Here is a 19,834-nt window from a genome sequence, read left to right as displayed (position 1 = left end):
GGGGCAACTGAATTTCTCATGTTTTGCTGGTGAGAATACAAAATGATAGCCACAATCGAAAACAGCTTTCCTATAAGATTTCTTATAAAATTTAGCATACACTTATCAGATGACCCAGCAATCCAACTTCTTGGTCTTTACTCTAGAAACATCAAAATTTATATCCGCTCTATTCATAATCACTTAAAACTGGAGGAATAGCTGCCTCATAATTTAGAATGTAGCCAATACTCATCTCTGATAAAGTACAGCAAAAATTCCATTAAAGAGCCTTACTGTTCCCAGATCCTATTATACCAGAGGCTACATCAGATCTCTTGTAGACACCCCAAGTTTCTCAATGTAACACTGAAAGATTAAAAGCAACTCTTCCCTGTCTCTCCACATGAGTCTTATAAAATAGAATTATGGTATTAATACAAGAGTATTTTTCTATGATTGCAAAATAAGACATTTTTCTGCAACTGGAGAAGAAAAATCTTTTTTAAAAAGTGGTAATAGTAGAAATTACTACCCTTTCTCCCTTTTAAAGAAAAGAAAGTTTTAGTCCTTCTCAAAGTTGTAACATATTTCTTCATCTACGAGGTTTATATTAATATCTTTCGAGTGTCCAGACTGACATTCCTTCTCCTTATTCCAGGCAGGTATTCCTAGAGTGTGGAGGTCAAGATGCTTTTTCCATCTGCTTACCTACAGACCTCAGGAGCTCACCTTGTATTTTGCTTTGTGCAGTCCCAACAGCCAAAGGATAAGGGGGAGGAAGACAGCCATTCACAGAAGACAGGGGAAAGCCACAGGGAGTAGGGGAACAAAAGGGAGAGAGAGTAGAACAGATTTTCATAGGGGATGGGGGGGGGGGGAAGGGGGACCCACGTGGGGTTTGAGCTTTGAAGCTACCAATAAGAAGGGATTTTCAAAAGACAAAGAACTGCAGCCTTTATAAACCTTAGGGAAAAGGAGCTTAGTGGGTTACCCCTTTGGGACCCCCTCCCCATGTGGGAGTCTGTACGTGTTTCCAATAAACGTACTTGTTTCCAATAAATTTCCACCTTTCCATATACCACCTTTTGTCCGTGGCTTCATTCTTCAAATCCACCTCGACAAGAACCTGAGAAAGAAACCACCTTTGCATTCTACTCAGAGAAAAATCATGCGTTTCAGTTTGAGTTTCCGTGTTTCATATACAATAGCAATAATAAGAGTATTTCAGTAGCATTTTAGGTCTCTTTAGCAGTGGGAATCCTGCTCCTCACTTTGGCGACCTTGGGGAAATTATCTAACACCTTTAAGTCACAGTTTTCTTAAGTATAAAATGGGGTTAGGAATATCTTTGCTGCATTTACAGTATAAACAGTGCTGCTTAAGATAAGGGATGTAGAGAGCACTTTATATTTTTTAAAATACTCTTTATTACACCACAGAACCAGAAAAGAATTCAAAAGCACTTTGGTGAACTTTAAAGGGCTAATTTATGGAGTTGTTAAGAGTTGTTATTCTTATGACTTCTTTTGAGACCGCCATTCCTCTCTAAAAGTGAAGAAAACGTGTTGAGCACCCGCGCGAAGTGGCACTGTGCTGGGCATACAAGCTCGTGTCTTCATTTTAGTTGCATTATTACACTGCCTCACAGTATAACTTGAACAATTTGCTGATACCATCTATGTTCTTCCTTCCTCTAAATTATGGCCAAGGACCCAGCTAAGGACTGGCTTTTTAAATCATCCTCCGAAGGTGAAGGTGAGACAAAGAGCCTGGGAACAGATGAAAATGTTAACAATGACCACTGATGACCATCACAACAAACAACACTGAACACTTGCTCTGCCCAAGGAGCTGTGCTGTGAGTAGGAACCAGCCCTTTCTCTTTCCTTCAGAGATGCGATAACTGCAGTTAAACTCAGAGAGGTTAAATGACTCAACCTAATGACCCCGTGGATACTAGGTGCTGAACCCTAGATTTGATATGTACAACATTGCTCTAATTTCTACCCACCCCATGAGGTAAGAAGGAATTAATTACTTGTCTATTTTACCAGTGAATGAACTGCAGCGGCTAAGTTCAGTCATTTGCCCTGATCTACACGGTGGATACAGGCCTGATCTGGGTGAGAACCCGGTCTTCTTAGCCTCCAAGTCTTTGTGCATTCTGGCATGCCATACTTGCCTAACAACCTGGGCCACACAAGGCTTCTAATCCAATCAAAAGACAATTTTAATTCAACCCACACTTTCAGTTCAACAACTGCCATTTGCCAATGAAACAGACAAAACAGCTAACGAATGTATTTTCACGTTATTTAAATAACTTTTTGCCTTGAAATCAACTACCAAGATTTTAAAATATGTCAACTTTCCTCCATTTTTACAAAAAACACATTTTGTTTCAGTAAAAATGCATGGGAAACATTTTTTCATGTAGCTGATGAACCGAACGTTAATTAGTTGTAAAAGTCACACCCCAAACTGAAGTCGAACTGAGGATCCAATACAATGAAATGAGGCCAGGTCTTCTTACATGCTGGTGAACACATGAAACTGAGCCTAGAAGGCTGAGAGAACAGAACAAAGACTAAGGTAGTGACTGTTCATTTTTTTGGGGGGGGAAAATACGCAGTAAGTAAAAATAATCTCCTAATTCCAGTGAGAGCTCACTTGGGACTAACAAGAAAACAAATACCTTGAGGAACAAGTCCAAGAATTCAAAACTGACTTTCAAATTTTACTAAATTAAAGTCTATCCAAACCCAAATTTGAGACGTTTTCTCTTAGCTGAAGTAACATGTTAATTCTGAAATTCAGATAGGCTCCGAAGGGCATTTTCTTTCTTTTTTTTTTAAACATGCACTGCATATCAGTTTTTGAAATCTTAAGCTCCGCAAACTAAGTCTAAGGGAAATGGAATTTTGCTTTCCAATTTAGGAAGGTGATGTAATGCTGAGAAACTCTATTTTGGCTAGACTGATGTGAAAAATCTGTTCAAATGCCAGGAGCCTGCAATATCCATCAATACACTGATAATACTGATTAAATAAATCAAATTAAGAACACTGTTACCCTGGCTGGTGTGGCTCAGCTGGTTGGGCGTCATCCAGTGCACCAATAAGTTGCCAGTTTGATTCCCAGTCCGGGCTCATATCTGGATTGTGGGCTCAATCCCCAGTGAGGGTTGTGCAGGAGGCAGCTGATCAATGTTTTGCTCTCACATCAATGTTTCTCTCTCTCTCCTTCTCTAAAAACCAATTTAAAAATCTTTAAAAAAGAATATTTTTAATAAATTTTTATAAAAAATCTATTAAAATATCTACTGTCTAACTGCTTCCGATCATAGCCTTCCATAATGCACTCTACACACACATACACACACACACAGATTTCTGACACCACCTGTATTAAAAGAAGAATGACTTCACACACACACACACACACACACACACACACACACACACACAGATTTCTGACACCACCTGTATTAAAAGAAGAATGACTTTCAGAACAAAACCTTCCACCTGGGGAAGATGACTTCTCAGCCACCATCAGCCATCCTGGTACTCAGGACGTGGAGTATAGAGATGGAGGCAGGGAGGACAGCCCCCCCTCTCCCATCAAGGGATGGGGTAGGAGAGGTCTAAGAAGCAAAACATGAGCTTTTCACACTCCCCCCTCACCATCCCCACTCCCAATCTAACATCCGATCATCTAATTAAAGAAGAGAAAAATAGGACAGGAGAATCATCATCAGGTAACTTCTGAAAAAATAAAATAGGAGCATTAACATAAGAAATCTCTTGGGGGAAGGTGTGTTTACAGCACAGCTATTCAGAGAAGGCTTCCTGGAAGGGAAACCTGAGCTGGTGCTTCTCCTGACAGCCCCATGGATGCAGGGCCACCTTTCTGTCTCCAGGCACTTTGATTTGCTTTTGTCTCGTGCCCTGCCTTGAGGGGGCATGGGGACCTTAAATATCTCCCATTGCTTAAAGGAAAATGCCAGGTTTCCAGACATTCTACCTGTAACCTGGTCACAGCTCACTTTCCAGCTCACGTCTTCCCTCCCAAGCATCAGTGACATAATATATTGAGTGCTTACTTACCATGTGCCAAGTCCCATAAGAAATGCCTGAAATCTTATCTAAAGCACACAACACCCTATTAGATAGTTAAAGTTTGTATCCTGTTTTACAGAGCAGAAAACAGAGGCACAGAGTTTAATGACTTGCCAGAGGTCACAGAGACAATAGTGAGAGACCCAGGACTGAAGTCAAGGCTGTCTGTCTGACTCCAGGGTGCTACTTCTGAACTACTCAGAACCTGTCTCCTAATAAAGCCCATCTTGTCTTGTTAGGATGAAATGACTTGTGATTCACTCTTTGACAGGCTAATGTAGTGCCTGATGTAGAGTAAAGACTCAATAAGTGTGATTCCCGCCCACCTCCCAATTTTCCCTAGCAAAAAGAGCATAAATGAGTATAACAAACAACTCTACCTTTCCTTGTTTGCCAGCTCAGTATGAGTCAGACATATAATGAGGTTGCCAAAAAAAGTAACGTTAGGCAACCTTACTAACTCTTCCATTTGGAAAACAAGTAAGGTGACAGTCTTGCTCTCCTCTGAGTGAGCCAGCCAGCCAGCCAGCCAGCCAGCCAGCCAGCCAGCTAGGCCCATTCCTGGAGGTCTGGGCACATTAAAGGGATCATCAAGAAACAGGACTCGCCCAATGAAGAGGATGGAGGAGGTTACAGAAAACCCACACCAGTCTAGACGAAAGTGAGTGAAGTGAGGATGGTGAAATAGAAGACAGCTGACGTTGTTAAGATAATAATGACTAGGTGTGCTGGGATCACCAAAGCACAGTCTACAGGAGTGGGGCTCCCACTTTTATAGTTTGTGAAAGTACTACAGGTGATTCTTATATAATTAACATTCAAGAACCAATGCTAGGGCAGAGGTTCTCAAACTTTAACATGCACCAAAATCTCCTGCCGGGCTATTTAAGCAGAGTGTCTGACCACACCTGATTCAGTAGGTCTAGAGTAGGGCCTGATAATTTTCATTTCAACAAGTTTCTAAGTGATGCTGGTAATGCTGGTTTAGGAACCACAGTTTAAGAATCACTGCTCTAGAGGAAGTACCAAGATCAATTCTGCAGATTTCAGATGGAGAGAGGCTTTAACAAAATAGTTATTCACAACTGGCATGGACTGCCTGGTGATTAGCAGTTGGAACCACTGCCCAGACTGGGAATGCTGGAGCCAGGACACTGGGAATGGGTGACACCATGTGATCTTGTCCCAATCAGCTGGCAAAGACTATGACTGTGTCATGCAAAGGAAAGCTACATCTCTGTTTCAAAAAAAGTTTCTTTTTCCTCAAACCATAACAACTTCAATTTCAAACTCAGTTCTAAGCTTAAAAGTAAGGTCTTTAAAAATAGCACTGTAATTAGTAAGCCAATGGGTATTTTTGCAAGAACCAATGGAGAAGCAATGGATCAATTAAAATACCCTTTTGCATCAGTAGGTTTGCTAGAGAGGTGCACGTTCCTGTTCCCGCAAGATGCAAGACGGAGAAAGAAAAAAAATTCAGTATGAGAACAATCTGTAACTACTAAAAAAAAAAAAAAAAATCAAACCAAAGAAACAAGTCCTTTACCAAAGCCCCATGGCCTGCTTACGATGCTTCATCCCACATTTTTATCTAGAACATCATGATCTGTTCATTTATATTTTAACAAATTTATGGGTCAGAAAAAGGTGAGGCAAAAGTTGATTGGACCAAAATTACATCCTTTGTTCCTTGAAATACTCATTTTGTATTTCACTATAATTGTTGCAATTTTGCTTTTGAAACAAAAGAACAAGAGCATAACTGACTGGAGTCCTACTATAGAGTACCCATTTGTGTACTATAGAAACTAGTATAAAGTTGTATAAAGATTATCTTGAATTTGAATATTAATGTTAGTATCTTAAGTATGAAATACTCAATTTATTTATTGATTGACCAATGAAGACTAAGGCTAAATCTTTTTCTTAGGGGTAGGGTAGGGGGAAAAAATCAAACAACTTGACTAAAGCCAAAGACCTGCCTTTCCTAAAGCTATTCAATGTCATACAGTCTATATAAAATGGTATCTTTCAAGCTATCCCTAAGGTTGAAAGGTGACATCCTCCCAATGTGACTTCCCAATTCAGCTCAATATGCCTTGCATATTAATACTGAATTAAATTATTTAGCTTCATCCAATAAATACTCTAAAAATAGTCTTGAGGTATTATCTAAATTAAGTTCATTCTCCCATAGTGCCTACACGACTGAACCATTTCATCTTCTCCATAACAGAATTATCCCGAGAAACTTTTTAACACGTGGAGGATTTTTTATAATTTCCACCATAATTGGCATTTCATTGTGAGGCAATGATTCCCTGCGTCAGTTCCTTCATTTGAATTCCAGATGTCTTTCTAGAAGTCATTTGACTGTATGTTGACTAATAAAAGTCAACATTCCTCCAATGTCATCCTTCTATAAACCTTAAAGTTTATAATCATGTATGCCACCTTTATGGCAGGTACAATGTCAAGGAAGAGGTGGAATTTCTAGGCTAGCACTTGCCCTAAGAGCCCTTTTATGATTTCTGGTCCGAAGCTCAGAGCCCTGGCCTGGGGATTTGTGTTCATTCCAGGGTAGACATGGCTGTGAAGCAGACTGATCACAGAACCTTCCAGTGAGTCCCTACACCAGTGTGGCTTCTTCATAGCCTGAGGGATCAAGGTCAAGCATCTGGTCTCTTAAAAACAGCTGGAGGATGACAGTGATGTGGTCATTCCCCCCCAGAAATATACCTCAGGGTCAGCACCATCATCGGGGAAATTCCCTGAAGTCAAGGTCTGGGTTTAATCATTTCCTCAGCACCTGACTAGACTGCTCTGCACACAGCAGCACTTATATTTGATTAGCATGCAAGAGTGAAGACTGCTTTTCAGAGATTGACTTAAAAGGCTAAACTGAAGGAGTACCCTTGGCTGCCTCTTCACCTATGTAAGTCATATTCCCCTTTATTCTGTTCCTATTTCAAATCGCACTGTGAACCTTCCTGACCATTCTGAACCTGGGACTTGCTCTCTGAAATGTCAACAGGACGGTGTCACAGTGTTATCTGCAGCCTGTGATGTCACAATAACCTACCGTTTTCAGTTGCTGTTTAAGTGTCCTCCAACTCTGAGTGCTCTGCAGGAAAGAATATTGTTTATCACTGTTTCACAGACAGACTCACAGTGTAGAGTGCTGTGCTCAAAAGAGACTTCTTAAAAGAATAAGAGAGCCGAAACCGGTTTGGCTCAGTGGATAGAGCGTCGGTCTGCAGACTGGAAGGTCCCAGGTAGGAATCCGGTCAAGGGCATATACATTGGTTGCGGGCACATCCCCCGGTGGGGGGTGTGCAGGAGGCAGCTGGTCGATGTCTCTCTCTCATCGATGTTTCTAGCTCTCTATCCCTCTCCCTTCCTCTCTGTGAAAAATCAATAAAAATATATTTTAAAAAAATAATAATAAAAGAGTAGGGAAAACCCCCCACAAGCACCCTGTCATTGTTTTAAAAAGCAAAATAATATATTTATATGAATTAGTCACAAAAAAATTTGGTAAGAGAGAAAAAAAGAGTAGAGATAATATGGTATTGCAGGATGGAACTTTTGTCACTTACAACCGATTAGCTGATTCTTTCTTCAGCTTTTAGAAATAGAAAAGGTAGTGTACCAGACTATTGAACTAGAAAACTGTCAAAAAAGGTAAGTGAAATGATAAGTCCTTTTCTAGCAGCAAGTTTATTTGCCTGCCATTCATTGCCCTTCCCCACCCCAAGAAGAATTAGTCTTATTTGATGGTGATCTTGATGATGACGAAAATTACAATGCATGTTTATTGTGTACTTGCTATATACTGCTGGGCTGTGTAGAAGTATCTACCTAATAAAAGAGTAATATGCTAATTGACCATATCTTCACGATGCCCACCAGCCAATTAGGAGTATGCAAATTAACCCAACAAAGATGGCGGGTTAATTTGCATACTCAGGCGTCATCGTCACCATGGCGACGACACAGGCGTTCTGCACCACCCCAGCCACTCTGGGCCTCTGGGCAGCGTGGGAAGGTGGAAAGGCGGCTCTGGGCCGGAGCAGAAAGGGGCCAGAGCGAAGGCGGTGCCAGCAGTCAGGGGAAGGATGGCCCATGCTTGCACGAATCTTCGTGCATTGGGCCTCTAGTTCAATATTAATTTATTTACTCCTTACAACATGCTTATGAGGTTAGCAATTTTGTTCTTCTCCTTCATAGAAGAAGAGACTGAGACCCAGGGAGGTTCTACCCGAGAAACCATTTCTTTTGACAAAGGGATGCCCTGGTAGCACACATGTACAATCACAGATGGTCCCTGCAATCCTCTAACGCTAAACTTGCGTTGAGCGAGTTATGGCAACGTGGAGAGAGGGCTAAATGATTTGAAATTTTAAGAGGCCATGTTACGGAAGAAGGTGTGTGAGGAGAGGAAGGCAGATGGCTGGCTCCGGATTGGAAGACTGGGGGAAGGAAAGCATGCAGCTGTTCATTGGGTTTTACTTGTGTTGTGTGATATAATATCTTTCTCTGGCCCCTTGGGAAGTCCTAAGTAAAAGCCACATCACATATATATTTTTTTAAAACTGTGTCTGCTTTTGGGGAGGAATCAAAGAGGAGCGGAGCCCTGCTTCAGAAGTGGGCAAGCACATGGTGAGGACAGAGGGTGTCCACAGATGGATATGAGTCACAGTAAAAATACAAAGAAAAGTGGCTATCAAGAGACCAAGAGGGAACAACTGATCTAAAGTGATGGGTGAAATTGGGTAAATTTGTAATTGACTCAAAGTATAAAGCAATACAAGTTTTAAAGCTATATATGCATTTAGTACTCATATATTTTAATTAAGAATCGCTAGCATTCACTCGTTTGGCCTTTAGAACCTGAAGGGTGTGGAGCCCCAGTACTGATGGGTCCATACAGTCCTATTTCTCCCTCCCTGCACTCACCGGTATGTTGTTTCTGGAAGAAGATCTTTCAGAATGTGGGTGGTGGTATTGCCCACGGTGATGCTAGTGTCTCCCAGATCAATATTGTAAGCAAGGATTTCAGATCCATTATTGCACGGCTCTTCCCAGTTCAGTACAAGGCACACAGAAGGTGAATCGGGGTAGGCATTGGGGGGCTCCTCCTCCAGGACACAGAGAGTGGAGACAGGGTCAGGGGCAGATGCTGGTGTCTGGCAAAGGACAAGCTCGCTGTACGGCCCTGCTCCAGCTTGATTGACGGCCTAAAAGACAACAGCAAGAAAAGCCCATATTACACAATTGTACACTTGAAGGCCTCCATGTTAGGTGCTGCTAAATAAATAATATACGATTTACTTCCAGAAATGTAGGTAGAAATAAATCCTAGAAAATGTTCACTTTCCAAAAAAAGCCAATCACATCTTTTCTATTAAGCAAAGGTATAACTGCCATCGTCACCTTTCAAGAAAAATAATTTTAAAATAATCCTTTCTATTTGTATGGCCCACTGCAGGTTATATACTGTCTTATACAACCTTCGCAATAACCATCTGAAGTACACAGCGCATTGCAAGTATTCTTATTTGCCTTTCATAGATTTAAGGCAAAGCTGGGACTGGAATTCAGTCATCTGACTTTCAACCCCAGTGCTGTCCTGGAAGAGCAACAGGAATTTTAGAAAAGGTATCTTATGTTTTCCCATGTGAATGATAAACTCATATCTGAAGTCAATTCTCAGCCCTTTTTGACTTTACCTGAGAGCAATAGCTGACCCCTTCCTCACTCACCACTCTTTCAAATACTTACTCACTTGGTCTCCAGAACCCATACTCGTTTTTTGCTTACCTACTGCTGCTTCTCAGCCACCTATGCGGTTGCTCCGCATCACCCAGATTTCTTAACACGGGAGGGCACCAGGGTTCAAGCCTTGGACACCTCTTCTTTTCTATCTCTGCTCAAACTCTTGGAGAGCTATTATGTCAGGGGAGGGGATAAACGGCACTGATATCCTACTTCCAAAATTACTTGGGTAGTTTGGACCTCTGCCTTAAATGCCAGCCTAATGTATCCAACTACCTTTCGGGTGTCTCCACTCCAATGTCAAGTAAGCATCTCAGCCTCAAAGCTCCTCATCTCCGCCCACCACAGCTCCCGCAGCTGTCCCCACCCTTGAGCTGTCCAATCATACCCCAAGTCACCCCTGGACACCTTTCTTCCTCTCAGACCCCTACCCAATGTATCTTTTAAAGTGCAGTGTGGGGAAGTCAATGCTAAGTGACAACATATACCCTAAAAGGAGAAAAGGAAATAGAAGAGCGTTTTAAAGGGAGACAAAAACTCGAAAAGCATAGTGGAGCTCTTTCCTATGGTGACAGAGAGTTCTTCATTTATATCCTGCCTGGCTCCGAAAACAGTATTGTGGCCTTACCTAACCTTCTCCCAATGACTCAGCATCACTATTATAAAGATCAGATAATGTGCTGTGACCTTGACTCATTGACAGAGGGTGAATTATGCCCCAGTTGCTCCACACGAGAAGGAAAGTTTGTTCTGAAATGTTTCTGATAAAAATAGGATTCAGAATTTAACAGAAAAGCCTCAATTGATATGGAAAATTAACGTGTGAAGGGGATGTTTTCTCCAAAGAGACCAGAGACACTGATGTTGATGGGTCTGCAATAAGCAACTTGATCTATGACTTAAATTGGGTGGAAACCTAAATCTGGCATCTTTGCTTCTTTATCCAGTTAAATCTAAATGTGCGTGAAGACAGAATTCTTCAAGGTCAAGAACCACATCTGACTCATCTTTGTATCTCTCCTCTTGATCATCCTGACCATCCTTTGATTTTGGCACAAGTAGTGCTCAAGAAATGTTACTGAACAAATGGATAAAAAAAACCTGTTTTCTCAGGACAATACAAACAGAAAAAAAAAAAAATCATTTCTCCAAGTCAATAAAGTAAAAGTAAACCCATGACTACTGCTACTCCTAGGGGTTAGGCTAGGAGCCAATTGTTCTTGATTATTCTATGTGGACCCCCAAGTGGAAGCGTACAGATAACCAGCCTTGTTCCTGGTCACTGAGAAGGGGGAGGTGCGCCCTGTATGTAATGAAGGCTAGTCCAAACTACTCAAATGCTTGTTTTCGGCTCCATTTAACAGCTGACATATAAAATTACCATCTTTTGCCATTTCTCAGTGCTTTCCCACTGAAATGTGCATCTCAGAGAAATTCAGACAGAAGGAATCTTTCGTAAGGAGCTGTGACACCTCTGTCTTGGACTCGCTCATTTATTCAGGGAATCGATAAACAAGCAAGATGCAAGGGTGGTGAGAAGCAGAGAAGAATCTGGTTTTGTTCTTACATTTCAGGACCTCCTCGAGTACCGGAAATTAATTGTAACATTCATTTTTATTTAAAAGGACTCCTTTCCCACACTATCCCTCCTGGTAGCCTCCCTCACAAGCCTCTGAGTAAGTTTCCCAAAGAGCCTTCCAAGGAACACCAGGGTCTATAGGTAAGTCTGAGCAGCGTCGACCCACCTGTAGTCTACAGCAGTACTGCGCGGCAGGCAGCAGGTCCCTTATTGCAAAGCCGGGGTCTGTCCCATGATAAATGAGCTCCAAGGATTCTTCATCCTCTCCCCATTCCAACCTGTACTCTGAGATGTCAGCACCAGAGCTTTCAGGACTCTGGAAAGCAGGACATTCAAGGAATTTAATTTCATTGAGAAAAAAAATCTATATTATGTTCAATCAACCAAACTGACAGGGTGACATACCCCAGGATATTTCAAATACATACAGAAGAAAGGCACGAAAGAGATATTCAATCCCCCTCAATTCTGACCAGTGGTAAAATTTCCACAACTCTGAATGATATAAGCAAGTGCCAAGGAAGACTAATGTGTAAAAGTCACCTATAGTGAGTTTGGGCTTTGAAAAGTTTCCTCCTAACGTGCATTCGGGGCAGATAAAGTCAAAGAAACGGAAAATAATGCAGAGCACGTGTCTGACTTACCTCCCAGCTCACGAGGACACACCCATCAGGTGTAAAGGAAACACACGGTGCTCTGCACTGTCCGGGGGGGCCTGCGGCCGTGGTCATCTCTGAGACGTCAGAATAGGGCCCGTACTGAAAGAGAAGGACACCCACATGCTTGCATGTATGTGCGTGCACACACATGTATGTGTTCATGCCTATGTGTGCATAGACAAGCTTATAACCAAATAAGGGTTATGCTAAAACCTTGGTCAATACATCTGATTAAAAAAATTTCCTAAGGAGGTTTTTCACTTTCAACTGAATGTGTGTATACGTTTTTCCCTACATATAATCACTGAGTGGTAGATGTCTATTACATACGTATATTCTTTTTATTCAATGGGATTAGGAAGTTGGTTACCAAGCATTTTCCCCTCCCCTCTTCTTGTGACATCAGAAATAGAAACATGGGAAAGAAGTTCTCTGAAACGGACCTCAGCAGATGACTGAAGTCAAATACACGGTTAACTTCCAACATCAGGAGTAAACCATGGCTGAAGGCAGTTTTCATACCTTACATTAATTACAGGCGAGAGCAAGTAAAACTCAAATCAGTACAGTTGCACATTTATCTTTGCTATGGCAGCGATCCCCCAAAAAGTTGATGGGAAAAAGGGCAGAAACAAAAGTACAATAAGGTTTTGGCAGCAGCTGTGATTCTCACATCCCCCCCCCCCCTTTTTACTTATACAAGTTTGGGTGCACAGGCTCTTGTATCCTCTCATCAATACATTTTTATTGTTCAGTTTCATGTGTTTTTTAAATTTAAATAGTTGTGCTGTGTCTGCAATGCTTTCCTAATGGGGAATTAGAAGAACTCCAGCTCCTGTGAAAAGTCTGAGATCCAACTTCAGACCAAATGCTTTAGTCGGTGTGGCGAACATGAAATGGCTAAAACACACTTCGCTTCTAACCGGTTTGAACAGCACTACCGAGAGCTAGAAAAACTCACCATTGACTTTGTGTCGCTGTTAGTTGGGCTTTCTTATTTTAAAAATTTTTCATCAATTAATGACATGTATTAATTGGCATGGACTCATCTGTACAAATCACCAGCACTTTTGGGGGATGTTACTGGCCGTCTGCTCTACGGATATCCTCCTGCCCTCTATGTTTCTGCCCATTTTTGACACACCAAAAAGCCCTCCTGTCTCTGGGTCACCACTTCAAAATCCATACCACTCTGTGATTTTTTTAAAAAAAGGAAAAAACACCTCTGTGGATATAATGTAGGCATATACTTTCAATCTGACAGCCCACGTGACAACTCCAAAGGGAGCAAAAGAAGGCACTTGATGCCCTAACTGGTTTGGCTCAGTGGACAGAGTGTTGGCCTGTGGACTGAAGGGTCCCAGGTTGGATTCTGGTCAAGGGCATGTACCTTGCTTGCGGGCACATTCCCAGTAGAGGGTGTGCAGGAGGCAGCTGATCGATGTTTCTCTCTCATCGATGTTTCTAACTCTCTCTCCCTCTCCCTCTCCCTTCCTCTCTGTAAAAATCAATAAAATATATTAAAAAAAAAAAAAAAAAGAAGGCACTTGAACAAAACAGCCCTGTGCTGGCTTCCCTAGCCTCTCCCCAACTTCAGTGTAAAACTGATGTGAGACCTTGCTGGGTGATCTAGACAACATGGGAAAGGAATCTTATATAGTACTTCTAATTTCTCATAACTGATTACTAGAATCAATGAGCAAATAGGAAATTATTTTTACAACTAACAAATGCATCTAAAGGATGATGTTCCTATTAATCTTAAACTCTACCTTAACAGAATGATATGAGGATATAGAAGCAACATTTCCAATGCTGGGAGTATGAAATCACAATATATCAAATCAGAAGAAACATTTTATATGTACTTCTTTAATGGTGGTCAAGGTGGGCTAGATGCTGCCGAGGAATTTCAGGAGGGTAGAAACCGAAGTATTAGAACCTTCTACTCACCCCTCCATCGTTCAGAGCCCTCACTCTGAAACGATACATGGTCCCGGGAAGCAGGTTGCCCACGGTGCACTCGAGCTCTGGCCCGTGGTACACCTCCGATGCCACGTCCTCAGGCTCCGTCATCTCCACACTGTACTCGGAGACCTCACAGCCACTTTCAGAGGGAGGAACATCTAGGAGTGAAGGATGGTTCACATCATATCATTTCTGTGCTTCCAGTTGACAAAGATCACATCTGATTTTCCACAAGGTTTGCAAAACAGCAATGTAGGTGCCCCCCGGCCCCCCAGTATCTTTCTTAAAAAAAAAAAAAAAACACCAAAAAACCCCAAAACCCTCCTACTCAAAGAAAAGAGAAACAAAAAGAACAAGTTTCTGAATGATGTTATCAATACTTTCCAAAGCAAGTACATTTAAGTATATTTAATTACCTTAATACAATAATTTAAAAACGGAACCATTAGGCAAATTTCTTTACATTCTAAGAAGGGAAGAAACAGAGAAGAAAATCTTCTATTTTAACTTCAAACCAAAGGTCACATTAAATCAAGATAGCTGGCCCAAAGTTGGCATGCTATTTCATTATATTTTAGACATAAGTGGTGGGAAAAAGTAGTCTGATAAGGCTCTGCAGGTTAATACTGGCAATTTTATGTGCTATAAACTGCTGATACAGAAAGGCTCATATGGCTCGAATCCAAACAGGACCCACACAGGACAAAGCAGCAAAGATGAGGAGAAATCAGCTGTTACCTCATTCTCTAAATTGAACACAACTTTTCTTTTATGAATGAAGTTAAAAAATTCCTGAAAAAGTCTGGCTGTCCTGAAATGTCTTCTAGAAAAGTACCCTCTGAAGGTAGAGGATGGACAGCGTGTGTGGCGCCATCAGGATCAGGAGGATGAGCAACAGTGAGCGGGAGAACACAAACCCAAGCCAACATACATCAAAAAGAAATATAGATTTTCAACAGAAAAAAACATAGACGGCTTTCAGAAGAAAGACTTCCAACTTAACGACAAAGCATCTCCAACTGTCCCAACTGTCCATGCCACCGCGAAGAACCGTTCACTCACCCCACTCTAAGTGGACTTCTTTGTGCTTTGGTCTACCCAGAACCCTCGGTGGTCGGCACTGACCTGGTGCGATGCTTAGTGTGCGAACAGGGAGGCTTTCAGAACACTGCAGAGAAACACCAGAGAGAACACTCTTAGTTACTGTGAATTCATTACACCTCCACATTCCAGGCAAATTCCACCCCATACCCGTACATGCTACCAAAGGAGGTTACACATTGCATGTGTACACATGCTTTTCTATGCAATGAGATCGTGTGTGTGTGTGTGTGTGTGTGTGTGTGTGTGTGTGTGTTTAGAGTGTGGACATATACTGCATATGGCACTGGTAAAAAATGATTATTTCTAGCCCTAGCCAGTTTGGCTCAGTGGATAGAGCGTTGGCCTACAGACTGAAAGGTCCTGGGTTCGATCCCGCTCAAGGGCACATGCCTGGATTTCAGGCTCAGTCCCCAGTAGGGGGCGTGCAGGAGGCAGCCAATCAATGATTCTTTCCCATCCCTGATGTTTCTATCACTTTCTCCCTCTCCCTTCCTCTCTGAAATCAGTAAAAAAATATTTTAAAAAAATGAATATTTCTGAAGTCAGATTTGCAGAAAGGAGTGTTTTATATCTTGAGCACACAGCTATTTTCCTTTAAACCAAAATTAGAGAGACCCTTCATGAGGACAGAAGAGGACACAAAACAACAGGTGGATGAAAATTTTAAATGGTGCCATAAATGGCCAACCATCCACATCCAGAGCAGAAAAGCAAATAGACTCATTATTAATCAGCTGAGTGTGACATTAGCCAGCAGGTCCTATTAATGCTAGAATAAGTAGGCCATCTTTCTACAGGAACTGGTTGCGAAGGCTGGTGGTGTGGAAGCTGAACCCCTTTCCGAGATAGGAGAGAACAAGGCAGAACTATGTCGCTCGACCAAACACCTTCCTGAGAAGCGGTGCAGAGAGGTACCTCTGCCTTGTGAGCCGCGTGCAGCGCCCCTCCACCCCCAACACACACACAGGAGGTGCCTATGTGGCTATGTGTGGACCTACCACACCCTGGGAGACACTTCAGAGAGCTCTTCATAAGCATGGTCTAACTGGACTCCTTTTCCCAAGGGGTCTGCCCATCTGGGCAGTGTAAACATTATGCTACTGCTCTTTGGGGAGAGAAAAATAACACAAGACAACACTGGAGATGGATTGATGGGCAAAATTAAGCACCCAAATGACAGGTGTTCTCTTGAAAAGTCAACCCAGCACAGGACTACAAGCCACCATCTCTCAATGTCTCTCTCTCTCTCTCAATATTAATGGTTTTAAACTATAATATTAAGTATTTCAACAATGAAAATGTCATTACCATCTTGTCCCTCACTTTCTGAATGTGAGTTAAAGCCATTTAGACAACAATTATCTCACTTCCAGAGCACTTCTTGTGTATCTATTAGGTTATTTTGAGCCTCTGAGAACACTGTGGTTGAAACCAAGGCTTTCAACACATTAACTGGCTGGTATGAAGTCATATAAATAGAAAACAAGAAACCAGCTGCTGCCTACAGATGTGTAAGTTGGGCGGTGCACAACTGCAGGAGGTGCCCTTCAGCTTAGTTATCACAAGTGTACATGGTTTTTACTGGAACTCCCCAGCAGATGGCAGTAAAGTTCCTTCAAGAAGGTGTGTCTAATTCTCACAAAATTGTCAGGGAACTGTGCAGGACGTCTCTCTTTTTGATTCTAAATTCTATCTTTTTCTATCATCGCAATAACGGAGGTTTTCCTTATTTAGCTAAAACAAATTCTAGACAACACTCAGTTTTCAACTGCCACATGCAATCACACTTGTAAGAAATAACTGACAAATGTACCTGAAAATATCACAATTCAGTTGAGAATTATCTGGGCCTATCTTTTATTCTTTTCTTTATAAAATTGAATTTATTGGGGTGACATTAGTTAATAAACTTACATAGGTTTCAGGTGTACAATTCTATAACACATCATTTGTATATTATAGTGTATGTTCACCACCCCAAGTCAAGTCTCCTTCCACCACCTTTTATCTACCTTTTACCCTCTTCTACCTCTCCCATCCCTCTTTCCCTTTGGTAATCACCATACTGTTGTCTGTGTCCTTGAGTTTTTGTTTGTTTTTTGCTTAATCCTTTCACCTTTTCCACCCAGCCCTGCAACCCCCCTCCCCTCTGACAGTTGTCAGTCTGTTGCCTGTATCAATGAGTCTGTTTCTATTTTATTTGTTAATTTATTTTGTTCATTAGATTCCACATGTAAGTGAAGTCATATCACACTTGTCTTTCTCAGACTGGCTTATTTCACTTAGCGTAATGTTCCCCAGGTCCCTCCATGCTGTTGCAAAGACTCCCTTTTTATGACCGAGTAGTATTCCATTGTATAAATGTACCATAGCTTTCTTAACCACTCATCTACTGATGGGCACTTGGCTGCTTCCCAATCTTGGCTATTGTAAACAACACTGCAATGAACATAGGGGTGCATATATTCTTTCAAATCAATGTTTTGGGTTTCTTTGAATACATTCCCAGAAGCGCAATCAGTGGGTCAAAAGGCAGTTCCATTTTTAAGTTTTGAGGTAACTCCATACTGCTTTCCACAGTGGCTGCACAGTCTGCATTCTCACCGTGGCACACCAGTGTTCCCTTTTCTCCTAATCCTCGCCAGCACTTGTTGTATTGATGACAGTCATTCTGACAGGTGTGAGGTGATATCTCACTGTGGTTTTAATTTGCACCTCTCTGAGGATTCATGACATTGATGGGCCTATCTTTTATGTCCTCTAAAACACAATTCAAAAAACCCTAGTTTTGCATTTCCTCCTGGGATGCCATAGCAGACGACACTACCAAGATACCTTTTTCAATAGCAATTTTATTCTGATGTTATTGACAGGTTGTCTGAGGCTGACCAAAGATGTTGACTTAAATGTATACCATAACAAAACCAACCTGGCTGTGTCCACCAGTGCTGATGCAGCATGCTCGGAGTTTGTACAAAGTGCCTGGTTTCAAGTGGCTGAACGTGTATTCTGTAGCCGATCCACTGTATGCCACTTCCCACTGACCTGCTGTAAAACAAGACTCGTGTGTGAGTTTATGTCTTTGGTAAAAAGGTAAGTAGTAGTAAGCACTAAGTGAAAAAAACAAAACACTTTAAGTGGTTTCCATAAACACAAGTGTCTCCTATTCTCTTTTTTATGAGCTAAAGGGCTCTCTTTCCATTTCCTTTACAAAGTTAAATATTAAAGTATCATGGAGTCATTTTTAATACTTAGTACTGCTGGCTAGACTACTTAATATCACATTATTACATTTTCTGACTGAGCGGTTAGACGCTGGAAACCACACAACATCTGAGGTTGGCTCGGGGGGAGTGGTGAAGGAGCAGAACAGTGGCAGGGAAGCTGTGGGATGGTGCTGGTGAGACCTTGGGGCCGCTGGGCAGGGGAAGGCTGCTCAGCCTTGAGGTTCTGGTTGGTCTGTGAGGCCTCCTGCTCTTATCTGCCTGGAAGTTGCAGGAGGGAAATCCTCCCAATGCACACTCAGTCCTCTGGGTAAAGGCCTGCTGTCTTCATGGAGCTCCACTTAAAAGACAAAAATGCCTGAGAGTGCAACAAACTACAGAGGAAACACTCAGTATGTGATGCAGTTCCCTGACCACTTCTTGGGATTAAAGAGCGAGCAGGGCCATGGGAGGAGTCTGGGTGCTTCCACCGACTGCTGGCCTCCCCACGTTGGGCTGCTGGGATGGTTTTTCCTTCTGTTTTGCTCTCACTAATGCTACGTTTCCAGTTGACTGTTTTTCTCCATGAAGTTGTTGGGAAAATGTTTTACCCTGTTCTGTAATATTTTACCAAAGTAACTTCCACAAATTCCCACAGTTGCTTATCCAGTTAGATTTACAATTAAGTTGCATGCACTTGGGCCCCAGGAGAAGGGAGATTAAATTAATTACCCTGACATTGCTGATTATAAAACCTGTACTAACAAGGACCACTACAAAGATTCGTTAATCACCACTGTAGGCACCAGCAAAGTTGAGGGCTTTAAGGAGAGACTGGCATTTACTTTTGATTTGTCATCAGTGGTCAAGAGAGCCAAGAAAATTCAAAATGTACTTAGGCTTTCACCATGAGCCACTGCATACACACAGGGGCCTCATCTCCTGGAGGGTTTCTAATGTAAAGCACGTGAGTTTATGTTAATTACAGCTGTGCCCATCTCAAAGCATTCTCAGGTTTTTTTTTAGCTTAAAATAGGACCTGGTTCATGTGAAAACCGAAGTACTCCAGGTGGTTATTGTGGTGCAGAATAAAGGGCAAGCCACACACCTGGATGTTTTTGTTTGTAAAAGTTACTAACTTTTTTTTTTTTTTTGCCATATGTATGGATCGTTTTTTATTAAGATAATGAGTACAAGGATTATTAGAATGGTGAGAGAAATCATTTTTAATTCTGATGACTATGCTTTTTTTCTATTAAAGCCTAATGAAATTTATTAGAAAGAGCTAAGAATTTTTAAAAATTACAAAAAAGTTACATTATTTAAGGAATTCAATATCCAACATTGTCCCACTTTAATCCACATATTATGACAAGTAATGTATAAATAATCTGACTCAGAAATCACAACAAAGATGGAAAGAACATTTTCTACACTTGCTAC

General features: G+C 41.6%; 1 protein-coding gene across 7 annotated transcripts in view; it reads right to left on the bottom strand.

Annotated features, from left to right (window-relative positions):
- The window catches only part of FNDC3B (fibronectin type III domain containing 3B), a 327,683-nt gene that overhangs the window by 34,321 nt on the left and 273,528 nt on the right, over window positions 1-19,834 (bottom strand). For 6 of the 7 annotated variants that reach the window (XM_079764596.1, XM_079764601.1, XM_079764597.1 and 3 more), the window contains 6 exons: window positions 18,118-18,236; window positions 15,147-15,252; window positions 14,070-14,242; window positions 12,102-12,215; window positions 11,624-11,773; window positions 9,060-9,340 (listed from right to left, as the gene is read on the bottom strand). In XM_079764596.1, the coding sequence (XP_079620722.1) occupies window positions 9,060-9,340; window positions 11,624-11,773; window positions 12,102-12,215; window positions 14,070-14,242; window positions 15,147-15,252; window positions 18,118-18,236 (943 nt within the window). The remainder of the gene's footprint in view (window positions 1-9,059; window positions 9,341-11,623; window positions 11,774-12,101; window positions 12,216-14,069; window positions 14,243-15,146; window positions 15,253-18,117; window positions 18,237-19,834) is intronic. The other variant, XM_079764602.1, reaches the window with a different exon arrangement.

The sequence above is a fragment of the Cnephaeus nilssonii genome (genome assembly GCF_951640355.1).
Source record: "Cnephaeus nilssonii genome assembly, chromosome: 3".
NCBI classification, from domain to species: domain Eukaryota; kingdom Metazoa; phylum Chordata; class Mammalia; order Chiroptera; family Vespertilionidae; genus Cnephaeus; species Cnephaeus nilssonii.
Note: the sequence above shows the minus strand (reverse complement) of the source record. Positions and strands in the feature narration are given on the sequence as shown.